Source organism: Vicugna pacos, chromosome 11 (assembly GCF_048564905.1).
Source record: "Vicugna pacos chromosome 11, VicPac4, whole genome shotgun sequence".
Classification (NCBI taxonomy): Eukaryota; Metazoa; Chordata; class Mammalia; order Artiodactyla; family Camelidae; genus Vicugna; species Vicugna pacos.
Window position 1 is genome coordinate 99,630,105 of NC_132997.1, and position 19,666 is coordinate 99,649,770.

General features: G+C 49.9%; 1 protein-coding gene across 9 annotated transcripts in view; it reads right to left on the reverse strand.

Annotated features, from left to right (window-relative positions):
• Window positions 1–12,547: 12,547 nt before the first annotated feature.
• Window positions 12,548–19,666, reverse strand: part of EBF3 (EBF transcription factor 3) — a 117,817-nt gene continuing 110,698 nt past the window's right edge. For 2 of the 9 annotated variants that reach the window (XM_072972126.1, XM_072972124.1), the window contains exons 13-17: window positions 19,215–19,392; window positions 17,999–18,187; window positions 17,410–17,499; window positions 16,270–16,382; window positions 12,548–15,218 (exon numbers count right to left, since the gene is read on the reverse strand). In XM_072972126.1, coding sequence (XP_072828227.1) covers window positions 15,201–15,218; window positions 16,270–16,382; window positions 17,410–17,499; window positions 17,999–18,187; window positions 19,215–19,392 — 588 coding nt within the window. In that variant the 3' untranslated portion in view covers window positions 12,548–15,200. Of the gene's footprint in view, window positions 15,219–16,269; window positions 16,383–17,409; window positions 17,608–17,998; window positions 18,188–19,214; window positions 19,393–19,666 lie in introns of all 9 variants that reach the window. The other 7 variants (XM_072972122.1, XM_072972121.1, XM_072972128.1 and 4 more) reach the window with 4 other exon arrangements.

Genomic DNA, 19,666 nt, shown 5'->3' on the forward strand with positions numbered 1-19,666 from the left:
TGAATGAATAAACCGCGGACGACCAATCCAGACAATGGAATGTTAGTCGGCGCTAAAAAGAAGTGAGCTTCCACAGAAAACTGTATTCAGTATCTTGTAAAAACCTATAATGAAAAAGAACGTGAAAAGGAATATATATACACATATAACTGAAGAACTATGCCGTACACCAGAAACTAACACAACGTTATTGATCAGTGATGCTTCAATTAAAAATAAATAAAATAAAAAATAAAGAAACCATAACTACTTACCTAAAAAAAGAAGTGAGCTAGCGAGCCATGGACAGACGTGGAGGAGATGGAAATGCACGGTAATGAAAGAGGCTGGTCTGTGAAGGCTGCAGTTAACTGTTTGCTTCTGCTCTGGAAAAGGCAAAACCGCAGAGACAGTGAAAAGATCAGTGGTTGTTTTTAAGCCAACCATACTGTTCTGATTACTATCATTTCGTAATATAGCTTGAAATCAGAGAGCATGATGGCTCCAGCTCTGTTCTTTCTCAAGACTGCCCTGGCTATTTGGTCTTTCATCATTCTGTACAAATTTTAGGATTTTTTTTCTATTTCTGTAAAAAATACCATATTGTATGAATACGCCACGGTTTTATTTATTGATTTTACTCTTGATGGACATGTTTCTATTTTGCAGGTATTACCGACTGTGCTGCTCAGGGAACCTTTGGGAGGCGATGGATACTGCGATGAAGGTGATAGTTTCACAGGTATGCATATGTCCAAACTCATCAAATTGTATACATTACATATGTGTAGCTTTTGTACATCAGTTATGCCTCAGTGAAGCTGTTGAAAACAGTGCTGCTGTTAACATTGCTCTCCATGTGTCTTATTGAATATGTGTACACCTACTGGAAGGGGGTGCCTAGCAGTGGGGCTGCTGAGTCACGATGTTCGGCGTCAGTGGGTACTTCTGAAGCGTTCTCCCTAGTACTTGCACCAGTTTGCACTCCCACCCGCAGTGTGGGAGAGCTCCCACGGATACACCTATTTCCCAAAACATGATATTGTCTGCATTTCCTAACTAGCCGTTCTGGTGGAGGTGTAGTGGTGTCACTTTGTGGTTTCATTTCTCTTTCCTGGTGTATAATGAAGCTTGGCATCTGTTTTTTTAATTTTTATGGGTCATGTGCATATCTGGCTTGCTATGAATTGCCTTTTCAAGTCTTCTGTCCATTTTTCTCTTAAGCTGTTTGCTTTTTTCTCACTGATAGGCAGGAGTTCTTACATCTGATATGAGTTCTTGGTCCATTGTGTGTCTTGCAGACACTCTGTGGCTTGCCTTTGTGTTCTTTTAAAGACATCATTTTGAAGAAGGGTATTTCTTTATTGTAATGTAGTCAGATTTATCCATTTTTAATTTCGTGGTTGAAGGTTTTGTGTCCCGTTTAGTGTATTTTCGCATGTCACAAGTCAGTAAAGATATTCTCCTGTGTTTTTGTCTAAGAACTCTGCTGTTTCATCTTTCACATTTAGCCACAGATCCATGCAGACTTGCTTTTTTGTGTGGGGTGTGAGGTAGGGTCGAGGTTTAATTTGCTCAGGAGGCAAAGCCGGTCGACTCAGTACCTCATGTGGCCCGGCCTCACTTTGTCACAGGTGTGGTTCTGTTGCGAGACTTTTGCTCTGTCCTTGTACCAGCGATACACTGTATCACTTATTACAGTCCTGAGATACACCTGACAGCTGGTGGTCTAAGGTTCCCAGTTTCATGTTTCTTCAAGACTACTTTCGTTACCCTTGGCGCTTTCCGTGTTCATGTAAATTTTAGAATCGACTTATTAATTTCCATGAATGTAACCTGCTGACATTTTTGTTCCATTTAATATACAGATCAGTTTGGGAAGAATTTACCTCTTGACACTACTGAGTTTTTGAACCCACAAACATGGTGTATCCCTATAATTATTTAGATCTTTAAAATTTCTCAGTTATGATTTGTGGTTTTCAGTGTACCAGTTGTGAACAGCTTTTTAAAACATAATGTCTCTAAATTTTTTCACTGCATGCTTTTTGTTCCTATAGTGTTGTTCTCAGCAGCAAGGAATGGGACACCTTCAACAGGGCTGGTTACATAGAGGCCTTTCATCCCTGCAGCCACTGGAAGAGTAGAGCGGAGCCCCATGTACCGTCAGGGGAAGATTACTGAGGGAGCTTTATGCGGAGCAATATAAAAATCATGACCCGTGTTAGGGTATTTTTTACCTATATGGAAATGTCTATTTCTAAAGTCCTTAGAACAAGGTCTCAGAAGATTGGCAGCCCAGGGGTGGATGCATCTGCCTGGGAGGAGGAGAGTTTTAGGCAGAGCTGGGATGAAGGAGGATTAACCTTGTCCTCCCAATCCATGTTCACTGCTTTTATGTTCACAGTAAGCCTGGATTACACGAAAGCGAGAGAAAATGGATTATTATCTATGTAATGCCCACCCCACTTCTGGCCCAGGACCTGGACCACGGTGAGGCCTCCACAAATTCTGGGACCCGCTTGGCCTCCAGGGAGGCTGTGGGTCTAACTCAGGAGTTCTTTTCTTGTTGTTCTGTTACTTTGACAAGAGTATATTGTAAGCCAGCACAAAAACGGTGTGCTGCGGAGCAAAACCGTACTAGGTAATGAAAAAAGACTGAATTCTCAGCAGGTCAGCATGGGCTGATGTTAAACCACACATCCTGAGCATACAAGCAGGCGCCTCAGTCCAGGGGCTGTTCGTCTCCTCTGAGCTGCGGACCCCTTTGTCACCCACCCCTGGTGAAACCCACAGACCCCCTTCTGAAAACAGGGATTTTAAATGCATAAAACGAAATACACAGGATTACAAAGAAAAGTAACCCTACTGAATAGTTACCACCACTTTAAAAGTCAAAGTTGTCATATTGTTACATATGTGTTCCTTCGATATTAATGTGCTAAGTAGGAAGATCTAACAACAGGTCTGCCGATTGCCGGAGTCCTGCAGTCACGATAACCATGGACAGTCGTTCAAGGTCTCTGCAGGAAGTCCCTGGAATTGCTAGCACGGCTGTCGTTTGTTGCCTCTGTTCCTGATGGAAGGAAACGCTAACCTCTGCAAAGCGAGTGAAACTAAAGATGCGGTTTGCTGCCCGCTGCAGGCCACGGGCCCTGCCGTGGTTGAAGACGTGGTGAAGATGATCGCTTCTTTGAAAGTTCGGTTTGCGAAGGCTGGGGTGCTGGGGGTGCAGCAGTGACCCAAGCAGACAAGCCCTCTCCTCGAGGCTCATGGTGTGGGAGGTGACGGTCCGCAGGTGAATTAACTAAAGCCTATGCTTGAGGGGGAAGAGCACATAAAAGGGAGACGGGAGGCATGTGGGCGGAGCTCAGGGTGGGTGTTAACTTCAGATGGGCAGGCAGGGACACCCCCCTGGGGATGGGGGCAAGACCTCCGTTAGGGGGGCTCAGCAGATACTTGGGCGAAGAGAGAGTTTCCGGGAGAGGGAGGAGCAAGTGTGGAGCCTCAGGTAGGAGCTGCCGGTCAAGGGGTGTCCGGTCGTCAGGGCCCTGGAGCTCAGGCAGCTGGGGAGGGAGTGGGCGTGGGAGGGGGTGGCGTGGTTGATTGTCCTGCTGGCATTGGGAGGGGGCTCTGGAAGGGGTGCGGCAAAGCTGGGCTGCACTTCACGTTAGAGGGACCTCTGGCTCCATGCTGAGGATGGGGGGGGCAGGAGGGGACGCAGCGGGGCTGGTTAGGAGGCTGCTGCCTGAAGCAGGGAAGTGCTAATGAGGCTCAGCCCAGGGTGGCAGGAGTGGGCTCAGCTGAGACTTCGTCTTAACAGGACAACCAGTCTTAAATAAATTTAAGAAGCAGTGCTATGAGGTTTAAAAAGTAGGACCGAGTATTCTGGACTGTTTGGAAATCATTGAAACAGTTTTTTAAAAACTATCCTTAAAGGATTTTTTTTATTTCCTTTAAGAAAAATCGAACTTGGGAAATGGCCTCGATGAGAAGCTGTGGAACACAGGCGGCCTCAAGAGAAACCAGGCAGAATTCAGGACGGGGTGACCCAATCGGGGCCACGTGGGCCCAGGAATGGGGGCAGGGGAGCTTGGACCTCAGTGCCTCACCCCAGGAAGGGGTCGGGGGCCTTGATCTTGACTTCCATGGCCTGGAGAGGCTGCGTAGGGCCCCATGTGACTGCCTTCCCCTTCGGAGGCGTGTGGGCGCCAAGCAGCCCCTCCTGGGCACAGCTGGGTGGGAGGCGCCCTGGCCCCACTTAAGGCAAAGACTGCAAGAGCTCCCGCGGGCCCATGTCCTGACCCGGGGCTTGAGTCCTCACATCCTTCTCTAGGAAATACGGTTTCCCCAGAAAACCGAAAGCCTTAAGAGTAATTCCCCGTGAAAAGCAATGTTGATTTTTTTTAATGCTTTGATAAAAACCACAAGACGTTTTAATAATCGACTACTGAGAAAAAAAATCACAGACCATACAATTTGCCCATTTAAAATGTACAATTCAATGGTTTTTAGTATATTCACAGATATGAGCAACCATCACCACCGTCAGTTTTGGAACATTTCTATCTTCTCGAAAACAACCCTCCCCCCACGTTTCTTTAACTGTCACCCCCTAACTCTCCGCGTTCCCAGCTCTGAGCAATCACAGACCTGTTGTCTGTCTGTGTGGATTTGACTGTTCTGGACATTTCATATAAATGGAAACATATAACAAGCATTTTTTTCTGACTTGCTTCCATCACTTTTCATACTGTTTTCAAAGTTGTAGCCTCGTTGTACTTAATTCCCTTTATGGCTGAATAATATTCCATTGTTTGAATATCCCAAAATTTAAAAGTCCATTCATAATGGGCATTGGGTCATTTCCGCCTTTTGGCTATTATGAATAATGCTGCTATAAACGTGCAAGTTTTTGTGTGAACACGTTTTCATCTCTCCTGGGTATGTCCCTAGGAGTGGAAATACTGGGCCATATGGTGATTCTGTCTTTAAGACAGAGACATTTGAGAGCGCTCTGGATTGTTTAAAGTGGCTGCACCATCTTACTTTCCCACCCACGGTGTCTGAGGGTTCTGATCTCTTCACATCCTCACCTACACTTGTGCTTATCGGACTTTTTCGCTACAGCTGTCCTGGTGGGTGTGAAGAGGAATCTTACTGTGGTTTTGATCTGCATTTCTCTGATGACTAATGATATTGAGAAACTTTTCATGTGTTTATTGGCCATTTCTATATTTTCCTTGAAAAAAATGTCTAGTCAGAGCATTTGTCTACTTTTAAATTGAGTCATTTGTCTATTTATTTGTAATGTTTGTAACTGTCTTTATATATTCCAGATACAAGTCCTTTTACCCGATACATGACTTTCGAATAATTCCTCCCATTCTGTGTGTTGTCCTTTACTTTCTTGATCGTGTCTTTTGGAAGATAGGTGTTTTTCATATTGATGAAGTCCACTCTCTATTTTTTTCTTCTGTGGCTCATGCTTTTGGTGTCACATGTAAGATGTTTGTCACATGTATTGTGTCTTGCACAATTGCCAAATTTGTGTCACATTCCTTGTCGAATCTGAAGTCATGAAGATAACCCTAGGCTTTCTTCTAAGAGTTTTATAGTTTTAGCTCTTACATTTAGCTCTTTGATCCATTTTGAGTTAATTTTTGTATATGGTGTGAAGTAAGAGTCCAGTTTCATCCTTTGGCCTTGTGGCTACCAAGTTGACCATCTATTGAAGAGATTCTTCTTTTCCCATTGGCCTTGGCATCTTTGCTGAAAATCAGTTGACCAGAGATATGCAGGATTACTTCTGGACCCTCAATTCTATTCCACTGATGCCGGCACCACACTGTCTTGACTCCTGCTACTTTGAAACAGGAAGCTTTGAAATAGGAAAGTGGGCTCTTCCAACGCTGTTCTTTTCGAGATTGTTGGCTATTGTCGGTCCTATGTAATATCATATGAGTTTTAGGCTCAGCTTGTCACTTTCTACAAAGAAGCCGCTATGATTCTAACAGGAACTGCATTGAAGCTATAGCTCAGTTAGGGAGCATTGACATCTTAATAGTATTTTCTTCCAATCCATGGACATGGATGTTTTCCATTTACTTAGACCATTTTAAATTACTTTTGGTGATGAAACCATAGGTCTTTTTGACGGCATCTTGCGTACTTCTGGGCAGCTGGTCTTCTCAGAGTGCCTATTCTCCCAGCTCCCTGCAAGAGCTGGCACCAAGTGCACGGTCTCCACCCTGTCTGTGGCACTGATGCAGACTGAGGTGGACAAACCCAAGGAGTGAGATGGAGAAGAACTGAGTTTGGGGTTTGTTCTAGCCTTAAAAGCCCTTCTGCAAGTCTCAACCCTCACCAGCCACCCACGCAGATGGCTTCTCCTCACCCCATCTTACTGCTACTTCAGTTCAGAGGTCCTGGGAGTTCTCTTGACTTCGATTTTAACACTGCCTGTTCCCCTTGTCCCTCTTTCTTTCATGGCTGGGGAGTTGTCATATCTTAGGACCTCCAACCATCCTGGTTTGCCCTTTACCATGTGTGAGGGGGGAGTCACCTCGTTTACCACATGCATATCTAGACACTCAGCACAGCTCATCGAAAAGACCATGCTTCCCCACTGCACTGCAGTGTCACTTTTGTTACAAATCCGATGACCACGAATGTGCGGTCTGCTTCTGGATTTTCTGTTCCATTCGGTTATTCGTCTAGTCTTGCTCCAATACCCAACTGTCTTAATTACTATGGTCTCATAAGAAATCTTGTTTGCACAGTGTTATGGACTGAATGTCTGTGTCCTCCCCCAATTCGTATGTTGAAGTTCTAACCTCCAAAGGGATGGTACTGGAAGTGGGGCCTGAGGTTACACTCAAGCGACTGTCATTTTAGGGAGGATTGGCACCTTTTCCATATGTAGTTTTCCAATCCATGAATATGGTATACTTGTCTCTTTATTAAGATTTTCAAAATTTCTCTCAAAAATTTCATGGTTTCCTGTCCAGACATCTTGCATAACTTCAGTACCTTTCTTTCTAGGTATTTGATACTTTTACAGTATTGTAAATTGTATAATTTTTAAAATTCCATAAACTAATTATTATTGTTACAGAAATATGGTTGCATATTGACCTCATATTCCTTATTCTTGCTAAATTTTACTTCTCAAATTTAATACTTTGTAAATTCGTTCGGATTTCTTATAACATTAATTTTAAAATGATTTTTCTCCCTAATTTGGTCCGTCATTGGTTGCAAGCAGCAGAAATCCCTTCAAGGAAGTTCAGGTGAAACTGAATTTTGTATCAGGCCACAAAGGATGCTGGGAAAACCAGGAGAAGGGAGTTCGGCTGAACTTCATGGGACTCTCTCCCTCGGGCCCTGTCTCCTTCGGATCCTGTGGCCCCAGAGTCCGCAACTCTGTGCGCCTCTCGCCATCCTGCACTCTCTGAAAGTGGACCTGCTTTCTAGTCTCTGATCTCCTGCTGCCACGTCAGTCTCACCCCTGCTCCACGTGGCCTTCAGTGCCAGTGCCCCCAGGACATCTGGCCTGGAACAGCTGGATTGGCTCCGAGTGAGGTGCCATGCCCCGTCAGCTGCGGCACAAGGCAGGGTGGGACTCAGCAACACGGGGTACACTACCCTCTGGGAGCCTGAGCAGCACACAGTTTCTGTGTGACCCTGAGTGTCTCTCTGGCAGAAAATTTAGAAAATAATGCATGTAATGTGTCAGCTTTCACCACCCAAACATGCTTGGTTTTGCTGTAATTCTAACTACTATTGTTTCCAAATATGTATTTTTTCCTTCTTGCCTTCTCTCTACATAGAAATTTACAAATTTGAGTTATATTATGTATATAATATTATATGCTTTCTTCACTTAAGTTTATGTCATTAGTATTTACTGTTTCATTAAATATACTTCAAAAGCATGACCTCAATAGCTTAATAAAATATATAATATTCTATTGTATGGCTAGCCCATAATTCTATTAACAATTCCTAATTTTAGACTTTTGGGTTCTTCCCAGTTTTCTACAATAAATGTTACTGCAGTGAGCACTCTTATACTTAAAGTCTTGTCTAGTCTCTGATAGTTTTCTAAAGATTGATTCCTAGAAGTGGAATTAGTGGGTCAAAAGATATGAACATTGTTGAGTCTCTTAATATAATGTGAAATTTCCAGAAAGGTTACACCAAGTTACTCTTTTTTTCTACAACTCTTAAAAATGCCATTTCTCCATCAACAGGATGGAGTATCAGATTTTAAGAAAAATCTTTTCTAATTTAATAGGTGGAAAATTTTTCATCTCATTATTTTAACTTGATATGCATTTTTAAGTGAAGCTGAATTTATTTTCCCAAGCTTGCTGACCACTTATATTGTTCCTTTGTGAGTTGACTGTGAATTTGCCCATTTTTCTCCAGAGGGTCCATCTAGTCTTATTGATTTGCCAAAGCTCATTGTACATTGAGAATGTGTACCCTTTGTCATAATTATTGCAGGACGCTCTCTCTCTCTCTCTCCTTGTGGCTGCAGCCCCTCCCCAGCCTGGGTTCCGCTGGCCCCGCGGTCATGGAAGGAGGCAGTGGCTCAGTCCCTTGTAGGTGGGAACGAGAGTCACACCCACCGTCAGGTGAGCGGGCAGTGGTCCATGGCCGCCATCAGCGCAGCAGTGGGCGTGGTCTGACGGGGCAGGGTGGTGGGACACTGGTGTTCACTTCTGACAGTTTCTGTTCTGGCCGTTGCCTCTGACTGCGCCATGGCTCATTCTGACTCTGCCACCCAAATCGCCATTGTCTGTCATTCCCTCATCCTCATCTGTCCCCATCGTCACTTTGACGATAGTAACCTGGCTGAGGCTTGGCCACTGGGCTTAGCCCTCGCAGCCCAGTCCCTCTAATGCTGCCTCAGTGGCCCCACCTGGCCCCCTCCTGGCCCCTTCCTGTCCCTCTCCTGTCCCTGCGCCATGTGAACGGCTCCTTCATGCGGCCTGTTGCCCTTGGCTGCACTGCACGTGCCATGTGGCCCCAAGAGGCACCTGGACACACAGGCATCCTGCTCCCCCAGCCTTGTGGGGCCACCCTGCAGACCACGCGGCGCCCGGAGCACAGTAGGGAGGAGCACTTGGGAAGCTGCTCTTTGCCGGCCTATTGGTATGTTTCAAAGGCGCTGGGGACTGGAGCCTCTGCCCTTGGTTTCAGGTTTGTGAGTCTGTGACATTGGATGTGTCCTGCAGCGAGGCCCCCCCTGAGCCCCCGCTGACGTTGGCTGGACAAGCCTGTTTCCACCTGACAGTCTGTCCAGGTGGCCGGGCTGAGCCGGGCCCCTCGAGCCCTGGGGCGTGTGCCTTCCCTGAGCTCGGTTGAGACCTTCCCAGGAAGACATGGTGGTTCTCGCTCCATCCAGATGTCCTCTCTCTCTTTTTAAGAAATTTGTGAAGTTCCCTGAAACCTGAATCAGTGGGAGGAGCCAGGAGACTTTGTTTGGCATCTGGCCCTGGTCCTTCCAGCCTGTGACCTCGGGCTGGCCTTCTGTCCTCTCCAAACTGCAGTTTTGTCACCTGAGAGAGGGGAACCAGAACCCACGCAGAGCCCCACGGGAAGGCCAAACGAGACCACGTGACAGGTGTCCCCGAGCCTGCGGCGCTATGTTGGGTGGGTGAGGCTCGGCGCTTGCCCGCTGCTGGACGACGTAGGGGCCTCTCCTCGCTTGAGGGACTGGATTGTAAGAGGTGGCTTCTGAGGACTCTTGAACTGGAAATGATGCTCCCTCCTGAGATGGCGCCTGCCCCGATCTCATCCCTGGCCCCGCGAAGTGCGCCTCCAGACCAGCACTGAGTCCCGCATGTTTGGTGGGAAACTGCAGCCTTGACCGGTGCCCCTAATGTAGGGGTGGGACGGTGGGGTGTGCAGGGCCTTGTCTTCAGAACCTCAGAGTCCTTCCTGGGCACAACAGGAGAACCCCGTGAGGTGGTGGCTTGTGGCTGTGGGCGGCGGGTTCTCAGTGTCTGGTGGGAGCACAGGGAAGGCCCCCTCATCCCAGCTGGGAGGCAGGGCAGGCTGTGCCCAGGAGTGAGCGTCTGGGCTCAGACTGGATGCTAGGTAGGACTGGCCATGTCTTCTCTCCACCTCACATTGTAAGCTCTTGGGCTGCAGGGCCTGGCTGCTCCGGGTGGCCCCACGTGGGGTGGCACAGAGCAGAGTCAGGGCATGAACCAAATTTACCACGATCCCGAGGACATGTCTCTATTAGCCGCCACCAGTGGGTCACAGTTGCAGACCTGGGAGTCCCTGTGAGTCCTGCCGAGGACGGTGGTGTCCCCAGTTAAGCCTTGCTGTTGCTGTGGCTCCACTTTGCCAGACCCGGGCGGTGGGGAGACCAAGTCCAAGTCTGCACGGGGTCAGGAGCCGCTCCCGTGTGTCCCCGGGCCAGGGGCCGCTGGCTGTGTGCGTGCGGGTTCCCCAGCCCCAGACCAGCAGCCTGCTCCTACTGAAACCCGCGGCCCCAGACTGAGAATGACAAATGACCAAAAAATCAATTTGTAATCTGATTGGAGGTTTTTGATTTCCTCTGATGAGTTTAAATTTCATTAAAAGCAACCTTATTCCAACATAAAAGGAATCCTTGAAGGGTAAAGCAGGGGATTGTCTCACCGAGAATAAAGCATCCCAGCTCTTTTGTGTGATTTATTCATCGCATTAATTGTGAGGACCAACCCGGGGTGTCCGTTGGCAGCTGCGCCGTTATCAGGGCCTGGGATCGGCCGGGCGGGCTCAGAGCACAAGGACTCACATTGAAAACTCACTCTTTGGCATATTGACACTCGAGTTATCAACAACCCTTATTATCTGCTGGGAGGGGGCGCATGGCTCACGGGGACCGGAGGAGCCCCAGATCGTGGCCACAGCCACCCCTCTGCCTTCTCTTAATTGTGTGTCTTCTCAGGAGAAAGTGATCATCGCAGCCCCTTGTCCTGATGAGAAATTGACATTTTCTGAGGACCGCTGTGGGCGCGCCGCGCGAGGAGATAAGGCCGGGGCTGCTGTAGGGGAGGGCGCGCCCCCTTCCTTTCAGGGCCTCTTCACGGCCCCGGCTGACCTGCTTGATGACTATGGATTTCGTGAGGTCTTTTTCAGCATTTGAACTATAAAAGGTTCAGAATGACACCACTCCTTATAGACAAAAGATAACCTTGCCCTTTGAATATATCGATTCTTTATTAACTAGGCTGTTTAATGCAATGAAATGAGGCATTAGATGGAAGCCCATTTCAAGTGCTTTGAGTAATCTTTCAAAGCTTGAGAGACCTGGAAAGGCGGCCTGGCGATACTTGGCACACGTTTTGAGAGACAGCAGTTCTCACTGTGGCGTCAAAACGAAACCTAAAATTATTTCTCTCACCTCCAGGCTGCGGGGCCCTGGCCAGCCAGCTCTGGGAGGCAGCCCTACCCTGCTCCCGGGCAGGGCCCTGCTGGCACCCGCCCAGGGCAGGGGAGGAGGCGAATGTGGGCCCCCAGCACGTGGGGAAGGGGCCGAGGGGGAGGGGAGGGGAGGTGGCAGGCTGCAGCCTTGACCCCCACGAGCCACTTTCTTTGCTGTCTCTTTAAGGATGAACGGAGAATGCAATCAAAGGAGCCTGGTTGTCACTGACAGAAGAAAAAGGTGTTCACAAAAGTTTCTTTATGTTTTGAATAATTGTTCCCTGTTTTGCTCAGTAGAACAAGTAATTAAGATTGCGTTTGTGCGTACTCATTTGGATCACACGTATGTGGAAGTGTTAGAGAGCTACAAGCCAAAACATGCAAAACCAGCCTTTCACTGAGGAGAAAACGAAACGGAGCGAAACAGAGCAGGACTGCGGAAAACGCGGAAAACGCACAGAAGCTGAACGTGGCCGTGAGTGGGAGCCCCGTGCTGATGGCGGACCTCATCACAGGTGGGGCCTCCGCCCGGGGGCGGCGACAGCGCGAGGGGTCCGTTACGCCACAGCCGGGGACCTGGAATTGCTGGCCACGTCCCTCGGCCTCTGGGGCCCTGGTATCTGCCCGTCTGTCCGGAGCCCTTCTGCGCCCCCGTGGCGCACAGGGACAGAAGGCACACCCGCCTGGGGTGGCGGGAGCCTGCGCCCTCTGCCTGCCAAACCTCCTGTTCAGAAGCCAGGGGCCGAGGCAGGAGGGCCGAGGGCGGGGAGGCAGGGTGACCAAGCCCCTGGGGAGCCTTGAGACTGTCTGTGGGCCCTGGTGCTACTGTGGCCTCCGGGGTCTGCCCCAGAGTCACACTCAGATGTTCCAGTGAGCGTGCGGCACACATACAGCGGGCCCTTCCGGGGACCAGAGCCATCAAAGTAACAAGAATCCTTCTGTGTATGTTCGATGAGTGTTTGAGGGTGGAGAGCTTTGGACGAGGTTCTTCTACAAATCATTTTTATCTTGGCCACGCGAGCTCTGGGGTGCCGCGTGCACAGAGGAGCCAGCCCTCCCCGCCCACCGCCTCCCGCCGTCACCGCTGCACGTTCAGCCAGCCAATTAGTAATCAAAACAGATCAAATTACCCAAAGTGAAATTCACAGACAAGAAATACTTTAATTAAATATTGTGTAAAATGAACATTTTTATACAGTTAAATATCTGAAAAAATGTACAGATAAAACAATCTTATTATCGTAGGGTCTTTAACAGTAAAGTCTACCATTTAGTGAAGCGCTCGATTTCGAGGCTGTGAAGCCACGAGGGCGACTAATGGATCTAAAACACAAACCAAGTGCGGGGATGAGAAGCTTGCAAACGTCCTTAACATGTACACGTGAGCTCGCTTTTAGGTCAAACCCTTACTCGTACAGGAGAAAACGGAGGCAGTTTAGTTCCAAAGTGACTTCTCAAGCTCATCCACGTAGCTCAGCCTCGCCAACCATCGCAGGGCCAGGGTGCAACCCGCCGCCCACGGGGACCTTCTGATTTTTATTTAGTCCCTCGTATGAACACTTTCTTAAATTCTGCATTGTTTTGTTTTGGTTTTGGTCAAGAACATTTTTTAAAAAGTCCCTCCCTTTTTGTTTTAGATTTGATTTCTGCTGCAGTTTGCAAACGTTTGCTGTGCTGTGTCTGCAAAGGGAAAAGAAAAAAGAAAAAAACCGACCCTCTTGGTCTCACCGCGGGTTTGGCACCAACAGGTACAGTGTCTGAAGGAGGTCATTCCAGTTTAAAAAGTACAGTGCTGTGGGGGCATGACCACAAAAGGGGGTTGTTAAAAAAGAATTTTAAACGAGGGGTGGTTGTGGGGCCCCTAAAACCTCTCTGAATCTGAGGTGGGCTTGGAGGACGCAGAAGGCAGCAGACTCAGATGCGGAACCCCCAGCTTGTGCTTTTGTGTGTGTGTGTGTGTGTGTGTGTGTTTGTGTGCGTGTGTGTGTTTTACACCATAAATTTCCAAACGAAATATTGATTAACAATTGCGGTGGAAGCAGTGATAAAAGAGCACAAAGGTTCTTTCAAGAAGTCCACTTTTAAGGCATCAGAGAAGTTAACGTGGCAAACATTTTAATTAAAACGTCAGAAGTAAATTTTATTTTAAACTTTAGGCCTCTGAATTTTTCCAGTAAACACAGTTCAGCTAATGTGGCAAAGTCATGGGTGGCAGCTAAAATGACTTTTTACATTCTACCAAAAAAATGAAATAAAATAAGGACACGGCCCCAAACGGTGTCGCCTCTGCCGTCCCACATGCACGGAATCTACTAGGATTTGTCGCAGCCGGGTGGCACCGTCTCGCTTTGACTATACAATGAACTTTTTTTTCTTCAAACGTATTTGTTCAGATAACTTAAAAATAATATAAAAATAAACAATGAATTTGACTTTTCTTCAAAATAAAAAAAAAAAAGACTGAACGTCTAAACAATAGCAAAATTTGGAAGTACGAATGAAATACAAGGACACTGGTTCAGTGAACGAAACAGATCAAACAGACAGTCCTTGGCTTAATGCTCTTCTCAGCATCACACCACCAGGCCATGATCAAAAACCAATACAGACCAGAGAAAGGAAAAGAAAATGGTGGGAAAAGCAATGTACAAAATTTCAAAGATAAATACAATATTTATACTTGATATGTTACAAAATAAAGTCCCTTAGCAACAGCAAGTGTTCATGGAAAAGTAAGTGTTGAATGGAGACCATTTTATTCCTTATAAGACACATAAGGAATAAAACTTGTTCTTTTTTTCTAAATATTTAAGTGGATCTGAAAAAAATTCAAGACAAGTGTATAAATATTTAGCTACAACTTTGGCAAAATCACAAAAGTCTACAATTTTATAACCACATACAAAACACATCAGGGAAGAAGGGTCTAGAAGTCAAAAGGACAATTTCTGGTACAAGAAACATGGACCTCACAGTAGCCTAAGAATGCAATAGTATACAGAGCTAGCAAAGGTTGAAAAAAATGCCGCAGGTCACGCTTGCTTATTAACAGGAAGCTCTAGCAGTGGGGGATATTTGAACCAACAGACAGTAGCATTTTTTTTCTCTGTCAGTGTGCTTGTTGAAGGCAAGAGAATTCAATATCAAAGTTACAATTTCTAACTACAATAAGTTACAAAGTTTCATTTCATTAAGATGAAGTTAAGCAATGATAAACCCTCCCTCCCTCCCTGCCACCCCGAGTCTCCTAACCATATAGTCTTCCTTTCTTCCAGTTCGATGGCTCAGACCTCCTTGGCCCCCTTTTGTCACCACAAAAAAATATTTCACATTATAGAGACACACAACCCTTGTGAATCTAAGTATGAGCACAGAAAAATGTTTGGAGGCATTTTTCATCAGTGTTTCATGATCATCAAAACGGTGCATTCACAAAGTTTCTCCCAACACAGAGCAAGTACTAGACATGGCCAAGACGGAGTCAGAAACTTTATACAAAATAGGCGTTGCTTTGTTTTCCCTTATTCTTCAGGACTGAGAAATGTGAAAATATGAGAAAAGTTCAGTCAATAAAATGGAATTGTTCGTGAAGAAGTAGGCTGTTTGCATGTTGCTTCTTAATAGTTTAAATAAAATCTTTAAACAAAGTCTTTTGTAGCATTTCAACCGCTGCTGATGGACTGAAGGTTACGTCTCCATCAGCACGTCTTACGTACTAATGTGTCCCCTGAAGTCCGTCCTTGGATGCTGGGCACGGCCGGAGGTGACAGGAGCCCCTCACATTGGCGGGACTACCAGCCCAGACATAGCTGAAACAGAGAGGGGGGGGGGCAGGTCAGGGACGCCTCTCACCGGGGGCGGGGCCGGCCCCCCCAGGCTTCGGTCAGCAGTGACGGTGGGTCTGCACGGTTCTCCATTAACCAGCCGTGGGCTCGGTTAAGGGCATCTACCTCCTGGGCTGGGGGTGCATGTGGGGACAGGCCCCCCCCAGGGGCCTCTCCTAGGCGGAGACCTCATGTGGAAAAGGGAAAGGCTTCTGGCCTTTTTGTGCGCTAAGGGGGCCCACACGTCTCAGCAGCTGGTTTATAGCAGAGGCCCAGAAGCCCCAGGGGCCACTTCTGTCGACAGATGTGAACCAACTTGGTCACTTCTGCGGCGCCAGCCAAGGCCAGCTCTCGCACCCGAGGTCAAAACTGGACACACCTCGGTTTCCCCTCTGCTCCCGGCCCTCACCTTGGACCTTCCGCTGACTGTCCTGTATCGTAATGGTGAGTCGCGGGCTCGCCAAGGTCAGGGCCCCTCACAGCCCACCCACTCTGCCGTCTAAGGGCCGAGGGCCCCGAAGAGACAGACCCAAGTCACGGCTCCACCTTAGAGAGGGCGTCTTTCTCTTCTTGGAATAAGAGAGAAAACTTTGCACTAGAATGCCAAGTGCAACGGACACTTGCCAGCAGACTCCTGGTACAAAGGCAATTTCCAATCTTTTTACTTTAGTGTTGTTTAATTTTTGTCAAAGTGATCGTTCCCATTAATCTATGCACAATGTATCAATACATTTGTTCAAGGAGTGATGGGAGCTTCAGTTTCTCAGGTCATGAATTTCACAATATTAATTCCTCTCCGACTCACCGTTACAACTTTATGGTCTGGGAGACCTGTGTGTGTACACACGGCTCCCACGGCGCCATCTCTCTAGGGGCCTCGGCACCGTGTGGACAGCGGGCAGGACCGGGGCACTGGGCCACTTGCCTCTTGGTGGCCGCTGCCGGCTCCCAGGCCAGTCGGCGGCCCTCCGGGGCTGGGTGTCCCTCTCATACGCTAACAGGTGTTGTGCAGACAATTATTGCAAATCACTGATACCTTTCCAGTTCCTTTTTTGAGCATTAGTTCATCAAAGTGAAATATGCCACCGACTTCACAAAAGGGCCAGTTTGTCTTCTCCACGGTAACGTCCTCAGCACCCAGCAGAGAGCCTGGCACATAGTAGGCGCTCAGTAAATACTGGTTCAATGGATTCATTTTTTTAAAGGAGTAACTGGATTTGATTCTCACCGGGAGGAGCATATACCAAAGGTGTTGTCTGAAAGAGGCCAGATGACGGCCACTTAATTTCAGTGCCTTGGGCCTCAGTCCATCACCAAGAGCCACGTGGAGGCTCACGAGACCGAGGGGCCCTCACATGGCCCCGCCTGCCACTCGCACCACAGCCACTGCCCAGAGGGCCCCGGGTGGGCGCTGGGCGCCTGCCCCTCGCGCCCTGTCGGTGGGCGGCGGTGTCAGGAGGGGCCTCCCGCTGCCCTGGGGCGGGACCATCTCCCTCCTGAGTCTTTGAAAGAGGTCACCCAGAAAAACCAACGCCCGCCTGGCGTGGGTGCATGCGCCGCCCTGGGTCTAGGGGCAGCGCCCTTCCAGGGACACCGCCGCCTGATGGGCCCCAGTCCTGTTAGACCAGGCTGAGCGTGAAGGCTCAGGTCAGGACAGCGAGAGCAGGCTGGCTCCGCGGTGGGCACGCGGACCCACCACCCCAGGCCTGTGGCAGTCCCGCTGCCCTGCAGACGAGACGGCGGGCCCAGGAGCCGCGGGCCAGCACTGCCCTCGCTGCTCGCTGACTGGGACTGAACGCGGTCCCGCTTTCTTCCCCGTGTGGTTCTGCTCCCTGCGGGTAGGGGCTGCTCTGCGTGAGGACACTCAGGTTATGCTGGAAGGCTGAGGAAATCGTTTTCTTCAACCCAGAGGAAGAATCGGGTGGTGGGAGGCGTGTCTACGAACACGGTAGGGGCGGGGGGAGCTGCGTTGCTTCTGGCAGACAAAGGGCAGCATGCAGCGGACAGGTGGCCTCGCGAGGTGCAAGGAGCCCGAGGATGAGCCCGAGGGGAGGGCGGAGCGCCCGCCCCCCCCACCCCCAGGGAGACACCCGCACCCCCGGGGCCCAGCCCGGCCTGCCCCGGGCACCTCGGGGGTGCTCCCAGGCCGTGGCCTCAGGCCAGCGCACGCCCTCACCTTGCAGTCCATTCCCGTTGGCGCTGGTGCAGGAAGGAGGAGGGGAAGCTTGGGGCCGGACCACGGGCGCGAAGGCGCTCTTTTGTTTCACTGCAGAGATGACATTGGCAGGTGAGAATGAGAAAATGCCGTGTGTACTGCTACAGTTTGAAGGGAGGGTGACCGAAGAGGCTGCCATGGTGGGGCTGGACGGCACTACTGCAACAAAGCAAACATGGTAAGGATGCGCGACGCCGGGCTCGGCCACACGACAGAGAGAGGGCTGGGCCTCGCCTGCAACATCGGGCCAGCAGAGCGAGCATGAGATGTTTCTGGCTTGGCCACTCTCTGGATAACAGGCAAACTCTCGTGTTGGACTTTGGTTTCCAATTGGGTGGCCCCAAGGGTGCCGATTTCGGTTGGGTTTCCAATGGGGCCGCACGGGCCCGCTTTGGGTCAATTTACTGTCGTCATGTGGACGCCCAGCCTCCAGAGCCACCCTTCCTTTTATCCAGTAGCTCACACCACAGAACATCCAAGCAACGCACACACTTGACTTTGCAGCGAATATGAATCTGTGTGATGACGTGTGACAAAAACAGACACTTACTGCCGTAGGGAGAGTTAGCGGAGGAGCCATTAAGAAATCCAGGCGAGCCAGGGACCCCTAGATTGGCCATGGCGCCACTTCCATATCCATTCATGCTAGTGCTCACTGTGTTGTAATTGGACTGCTGGGGAGTACTGCTGGGGGCGTAGCCTCGCGGGGACACGCTGCTGGTATTGCGACTGTAGCCGACTGTCAAAATCCCCCCCGGCCAAAAACAACGTTATTATCAGGGAGAGACACTGGGGGGGGGCTTCCCCGCAAATCTCTATCATATATTCAACATTCCTAACTGACCTCAAATGCTTTCCGCCAGCTCAGATAACCTCCTCACGCCAGCCCCGCTCCAGCCACGGCCGAGCCCCGTCCTGCCTCGCGGGCCTGCGCGACCAGCCCGAGCGCGCTTGCATCTAACCGTCAGTGGCTTTCACGTTTCTCTTTAGAAGCAGTTACCAGCCGCTCAGCTTCCTGGTCTGTCCCCCCACTGCCCGCCCCAACACGGTGTGAACTGTCGGCCTCTGCAGACCTTCAAAGGCCACGGCTGACAAGGAGAGCTCGTTTGTGGCTGTGACTCCCCAGGAAAGGCTGTTCTGGGGTCTTCATTTCTGTGGATGCTATTTCTGTCAGTGTGGGGGAGGGGGCAGGGGCCTCCCTCCCGCCGTGGGAGGAGCGTGGACAGGAGCCAAGCAGCAGGACCAGGAGGGGTCTCCTGAGATGACTGCCTGCATGGATTTTAGAAGGGATGGAAAGGGGCTCAGAGAGCCGGCCCCAGCGGTGAGCCGCCAAGACCCCTGGCCGCCCCGGGCACCACACTCCATGATAAGGTGCAGGGGAGGGCGTGGGCGCTTCTCTCCACATGTTCCTTTCAAACTCAGAAGCCAAACCCTCACCCTCCCTCCTCCCCGTGCCACGCACCCAAGAAGGGTCCCATTGGCTCCTACATCACAGCTATCCTAACCCCAGCCTTTCCACAAAAGCAGAGCCACTTAAGAATCAATTCAAGGAAACTTCTAGCAAATACCAGTAAACTGCGTGGCAGCCACTGTAGCCGCCACCTCAGTTTCTGGGTCCTCGAGCATCCTCTCCTGCGCTCGCTGGGACCAGAGCTTTGAGCAGAGCCGCAGAGACCGGGGCACTATCCACGTCCCCACTGGACTCGGGGCCCAGTCCCCCCATCCCATCAGGTGTCCAGCAGACGGCCGGCCCTCGTGCAGCGTACCTTGGTCATTGGCTTGTGACGTCTCGGAAACGTTGACGGCGAGCTGGCTGCTGAAGGAGTTCACACCCATCATGCCGGTGTGCGCGGGGGTGTTGCCCAGGGTGGGGATCTGGTTGTGGTTGCGCGGGACGCTGTACAACGCCTCGGCGATGTCAGCTGCTCGCTTCAGGATGATCTCCTGGAGCAGGAGCGCGAGCCCATCACTCGCAGGCCGGGCCTGCTGGCCGCCCCCCACCGCAGCTGGTAATCGCCCCCCACCAGGGGCACAGTCCCGGCCCCGGCCCCGCCCCTCCCCCGGCCTGGCTGGGCAAATTGGAGGCATTCCACACCCCCTGGTCCAGCCGGTGACAAAATGTATTTTTTAATGGGAGAAGATCCTCCCTTAGGGAAACAACTTAACAGCACTTCTGCGAGGGCCCCATCTGTTCCATTCTGCACTCCAAAGGCCCCTG